The sequence below is a fragment of the Phragmites australis genome, chromosome 8 (genome assembly GCF_958298935.1).
Source record: "Phragmites australis chromosome 8, lpPhrAust1.1, whole genome shotgun sequence".
Classification (NCBI taxonomy): domain Eukaryota; kingdom Viridiplantae; phylum Streptophyta; class Magnoliopsida; order Poales; family Poaceae; genus Phragmites; species Phragmites australis.
The window spans coordinates 5,237,540-5,243,539 of NC_084928.1; the positions used below are offsets into that span (position 1 = coordinate 5,237,540).

Sequence of the window (6,000 nt, forward strand, 5' to 3'; positions counted from 1 at the left end):
TAATCAGTCAGTGACATGGCAAACTGAAGAGCTATTGCTATTGCCATTGCCTTCTGCTTCACTACTGATCTCCAGTCCAAAAATTTTTACAGTGGTCCAAAATTAATATGAGTCATCTATTTTTAAAGTTCAATAGTTTAGATTAGTCAAAATACTATTTATTTCTCACTGGTAGTATATGTAAGTAGTATGGTAGTATTATGATTATTTTGAGGAGAAAAATACGTGACATGAAAATAATTAACTACAGTTATATGTCTCTAAATAGAGTAATATTTTATTGCCGTTTTAACATTTTAATCTGCATTCAGTATGAGAGTTCATTTTCTACCCATCGGTTAGGGTTATTAGCAAAAGCGTGATAGGTAATTTTAACAAAATTATCACAATTGCCAAAATATCTAATTACGTAGATCATCGGATTAGATTTATACTACCTCCTACCTCTAGGTAGTATGGACCACCGTAAAAGAGCTCTCGTAATTGTACGTCTGTCCTGGAGTCTGAAACGAAGTTTGCAAAAAAATGGCAGATCAAGAAATCTGGTTACTTCCGTTCAAAATAAAGAAATCTGGTTACTGCAAGAGCTCATTCGGCGTTGCGACAAGCAACAGCGCTGCATCATCAGTCCAGACTGCAAGGGGATCAGTTGGTTGCGATTTCGAGCACACCGATTTGAACCTAACATGCAAGGAAGAAACTGGCAAGGCGTTAACAAGCAAGAGACGGTATTTCAACCCCATGACTCTTACTCTTTTAATTAGTCTAGCAACTATCACACATAGACCTTTTCATATAAAAACCATTTCCATCAATTACATGGGCCACTTTTTGGTTAAACTAATTTAACATTTTAACAGTACAAACTGTAGATTAGAATGATGAGTAGGCCAAAGAAATATGCGTCCACTGAAACGAAGTAATATGCTTCACGTTCTCACAAAAATAATTCCCCCAAGATTCTGAAGTCCAAACATCGTCGATTCCATTTTCTTGTAAAACCGTGCTATTATGAAAAATATCGTCGGTGACATAAATAACTTAGGTGGAAGCTATGAATTATACCTTGCAGCAACATATCAACAGACCCTTAAGATTTAATTTCTTACACCACATATAAAAAATGCTACAAATTTACATGCTTTTTCACGAAAGAATTTGCGAATCACTTTTTTTTGGAGAAGGTAATTTGTATAGTCCCCTCTCTAGAAGTTGAAGAGCTCCAACGTGGTGAGATTGAAGTGCTCCAACGTGTGTGCCCACCTTATGTCCTGCTTCAGCTGGTGCACCCCAATGGTGTTCTCCAAGAAGTCCTCGGCTTTGGCACTCTTGTAGTCATACATCCTGGGGAAAACGTTCACCCTGTTCTTGGCCTTGTTGCCCATGTTCAGCCATTTTCCTGTGGTCACATCTTCTGCACCTGAATGCAATTCTCGGTTATATGTTCTCTACCATGTACCAGTGTAATCTTCGGAAGTAAAAATACTGCATTCTAATAAAACTAGTGATCACACGCTGTTGAAAAGAAAAAGGAAATTAGTCACTTCCACTACTACAGAATAGACTATTAGTAAAGCTCTATCAATGCCGGTTGTGCAAAAACCGCGACTGAAAATGTATTAGTGCTGGTTATTAAACTCCCGCGCGCGAATAATGACTGAGGTGCTAAGAACCGGCGCTGATAGTCCATTTTTAGTGCCGATTCGAGCTACAACCGGCACAGATGTGTCTGGACCCGAAATATCTCTTCAATCGTGTTATGGCTTTGTCTGCGTCCGTCCATGGCTTATCTCTTCGGCTACTGTTTGCGTACTCAGTCCGTGGCTCGAAAGGGCGATGGCGAGGCTAGCGATGGTGTTCTCTGCCTCGGTCACAGGCGCCGACGGCGTGTCCTGGAGGATCAGCCTTGAGTTCGTGAGTCGCCCATCTCCTCATATCCCCATCCCCATTCCACCTTCCGGGCATCACCTCCTCTGTTCACCCGTAGCTACGGTTCGCTTCTATGGTGTCTTGATGTCCACGCGCCGTGAACCTGGGGATAGGCAAGGCAGCTACTGAGTAGGAGTAGGCAGGGCCGCGTTGTCGCTACGTGCCGTGCGTCGAACTCCACCATGGAGTTCCACAACCTCAGGGATGAGCACGTGGGGTGCCTTATGGTGCTACTGCTCGACGTCACTGACGAGAGCACCATAGAGGTATAGCCATGGATCCCAATTACTTCTGTTGGTGTTGGTCGGCAATGCTGAAAAAAGAGGGAATCAATTTCATTCTTGGGAGAACAGGAATAAATGGTGTCAAATGAATTTGTCATTGTTATGATTTAGAGTACATTAGTTCAGTGTAAAATGGAACAATAGTCCATATTCTTTTTTCTCTCCTAATTTTGCTAATTGATACAAGTGATTGGTTCTGTTGTACATATTGCTAGTGAAGGAAAGGTAATGCACATTATTTTGTTCTTCCATTGCAAACCACAGCATCCTCGAGGCTACTGTTCACGTTACGGCTCCCCAAGGGTTTGATTTGAGCACCACGGCGGCGATGAGGGCACCGCGGCGACAGAAGCGGCAATCGAGCCGGCTCGAGAGAGTCGGCTCGTTTATTTTTTTGCTCTCAGAACCTTTTCACTACCGGTTGGAACTACCAGTCGGTAGTGAAAATAATTTTTAGTGTCGGGTCTGGAACCGACATTGATAGTCTATCAGTGTCGAGTAATCAGTGCCGATTCAAAAACTGACACTGATAGTATTTTTGAACCGGCACTATATGTGTTTTTGCAATAGTGTTCGCTCTTTTCTCTGTCGTTTTGATATCGGCGTATTTTCTATCATACACACCATTAACCATAGATTTTTCTTGATACATGATAATAATAAATATAATGATTCGAAGTTTATTCATGACAATTATACTAATATGATTTTTGTGAGGTAATATGCTACCACTTTTTGTGTATATTAGAGTAAGTTCTAAAGTTTTTGTTGTACAGGTGAATTTTTGAAGCTTATCATGTTGCCAACGGTGAAAGAGCAACGGAGAAGACAAGCTGGAGCAATCCTGGTGGAATGTGTGGAAGGAGCGGAACCGAAGGATTTTCCACGGCGAAATGCCGGACTAGCTTCATGTGGCATGGCGCACAGAGGAGGAGATCGACATGCACAATTTGGCGACCCAGGGAGGGAGGCAAATGTAAGAAGCGGAAACAAGCTTTGAGCAGTCTCAAGTCGCTATGTTTTTCATGTATTTTTTACACTCTAGAACTTTCTTCCACTAGCCTCTGGTAGCCGGTTCTTGTAAAACACTTTAGAATTCCTTTATCTAAATGGTCCTTGTATTTCTTTGAACGAACGATCATACTTTTTTTTTAAGATCAGGTCTCCTAATATCTAGCCTTTTTTTAAGGTTTCTACGGGAAAAATATACGGGACGGAGAGCTTAAACCCCCGCCGGCTCCCTCCCATCTTAGAGTTTTGCCACTGAACCAGAGACTCGTCCGCAAACGAACTATCATACATGTCAAATGCAAGAACTCAAGGTGCAAGAATGGATGCATGGAAACATGCATTGCATACCTGTTGCTTCCCTTCTCACCATGTCGGAGCTGGCGATCCACTCGACGAGGTCCCATGACAGCAGGTAGCCCATGCCGAGCATGAACGGCGGGAACGCCCGGTCGTGGAACGGCAGCCCCACACCGCAGTACATGTCCTCCCTCGGCGCGGCGCGCAACGTCTCCACCAGAGCGTCCAGCCGGAGGAACGTGTCGTCGTCCACCTTCATCACGTAATCGTACGGTCGGCTGCCGCCGGCCCCGGCGCCGAGCATGGAGGGCAGGCCGGCGAAGTAGGTGTACGTCTTGCCTTGGTCCGCGCTCTCGGCGCAGTCGAACAGCAGCACGTCGCCGTGGGCGCGGGCCTCGAGCGCCACGAACGCGCGGTGCTCGGGCGGCATCGGCCGCGCGCACAGCGCGAACCGGACGTCGACGCGCGCGGCGCCGCGGAGCGCCGGCGTCTGCTGCAGTGCGTACTCCATGCGGATGAGGTGGCGCCGGGAGTGCTTCCTCGCCGTCGTGTGCACACCGACGAGGACGCTGATCTCAGGGCGATGGCCAGCGTCGTCGTCCGCCGCTGGTGCAGCACGGACGTTGCCGGCAGTGCCGCCAACGCAGCTGCTGCCGGCGACGAGCGGGTTGCTGAGGTAGGCGGACAACGGAAGGAGGAAGGTGATGCATAGGAGGGTGAGAGGGAGGAGGATGATGAGGGAGACGATGTAGTTGGATGGCCTCTGGATATACAACATTGTTGCCGCTGTCGAGGTTCTTCTTTTTCTTCTTGTGTGTGCATGTTTCGGTGTGCCTATATATAATCAATGGAACTTCTTCTTCTTCGATCTTCTGGTTTGTGTGCATGCGTGTGTTGGTGACTTGTGATCTGCCACTGGGGAATGTTGAACTAAGAAATATTCACAGTATATCATATGTAGCAAGGTGATCTAGGTCAGCATTCTATGATTGCATAGTCTTAAAAAAAATGTTGGAAGAGAGAGGCTTCTCAACTTTTGATTGCAAAATAAGCCAAAAGAACGTGACTTATTTTATTTATATTTTTCAATATACAAAAGTGGTGGAAATTAATGTCGTCTTAAGAAATTTGATAGGAAGGGGAGCCACCACCTTACTTGAGAGAGCTTAAAACCTTTGATGCTCAGATTTTTCTGCGTGAGCTGGAGTTTCGGAACCAAGGTTTGCCACTAATGTGGACTTCACTCTCGAAGGTCACAAACAACTGAATAAACAATAATTTGGTCATCAAAACGGTCTTCAAAACGTGGCTGCGATTATAAATTGTCTTAACATGTTATAAAACGTAGTAAAATTATAAAACTATTGAAGTGATTTTCGAGATAAATATACGCATATTGTTTCTCATATGTAGGATTTATTTTTTTTTTAAACGCACACATCTCGAAATGACACCTGTTTCTCGTGAAATAGCCAACTGATGTGGAACTGGTCGTTTACTTGGAACAAGTGAAGATCGATATTCTAGCGAGGCACACATGGCTTAAACTGGGACAGTGACAAACGACCTCACTAAAATTTGAAGAAATAAATATGCTGTCACGGTTCCTTCATTGCTATTTCTTCTCTCTAATCATCTGCTTGTGTCAACACGGAGACGTTTACAACTCAGCTGACACGCGAATCTCAAACGCTTTTGACCGTCCGAAAATGCACACGCGTGCAAGGGTTCTCGAGATTACAGAAACAATGGGCCACTTTTAAGTGGTTGCTCTATTAATTAAGCTAAAATTAACAGAACAAACTAAATAAAAAGTCACTTGTTTTTTAGCCAGAGGTACAAGCTATATTATCTGAACACACATTATACCCTACACAAGCACACTCATGCACCATAACCTACTATATATACACACATGCATACTGAAGAGATTTACGGAGGCTCCGGCTTCGCAAGCTACAGGCACATCGCGTTCTCATTATGGTCTACATGTGTTTGAGACAGTCCAAAAGAATTCTATTTACGGGACAAGCCTCGGTGCGAGGCCGGGATCTCTCAACCGGTCGTTCGCACATCGACAAAACGACCAATGCGCTACGACTGCGTTAGGAAAAAAAATCACTTCTCAACTTGATCAGGTATGTGGGACGTCACTCATGGTTCTTCAGTCAACCAATAAATCTGTATCAACTTGAGATCATTCCTATATGAAAAATCAAATACTCTTGGCTAATAAGATGGTGTATTCACATAATTTATTTATAGGGGTTTGAATGGATGTTTTTTATAGAAAAAACTCACGAATGAACCTCTTGATACATTCAAAGTGATAGGAAATTAATCTTAGCACATGCTACATAAAATTATGATAGGATGATGATGGTTTGATAATTTATAATTTATTAGAAATACGGTATATCTTGAAGATAGAGTATCATCGTACATATATCCATTACTTGATATAATAAGTTTAATAACC

At 43.7% G+C, this 6,000-nt stretch overlaps 1 protein-coding gene across 1 annotated transcript; it reads right to left on the bottom strand.

Moving 5' to 3' along the window:
- Nucleotides 1-1,202: 1,202 nt before the first annotated feature.
- On the bottom strand, nt 1,203-4,349 carry LOC133926405 (uncharacterized). Its single transcript, XM_062372335.1, has 2 exons — nt 3,573-4,349; nt 1,203-1,420 (listed from the first exon to the last, which is right to left on the bottom strand). The coding sequence occupies exons 1-2, from the start codon at nt 4,297-4,299 to the stop codon at nt 1,206-1,208; spliced, it is 942 nt and encodes a 313-aa protein (XP_062228319.1). The 5' UTR covers nt 4,300-4,349; the 3' UTR covers nt 1,203-1,205.
- Nucleotides 4,350-6,000: the final 1,651 nt, after the last annotated feature.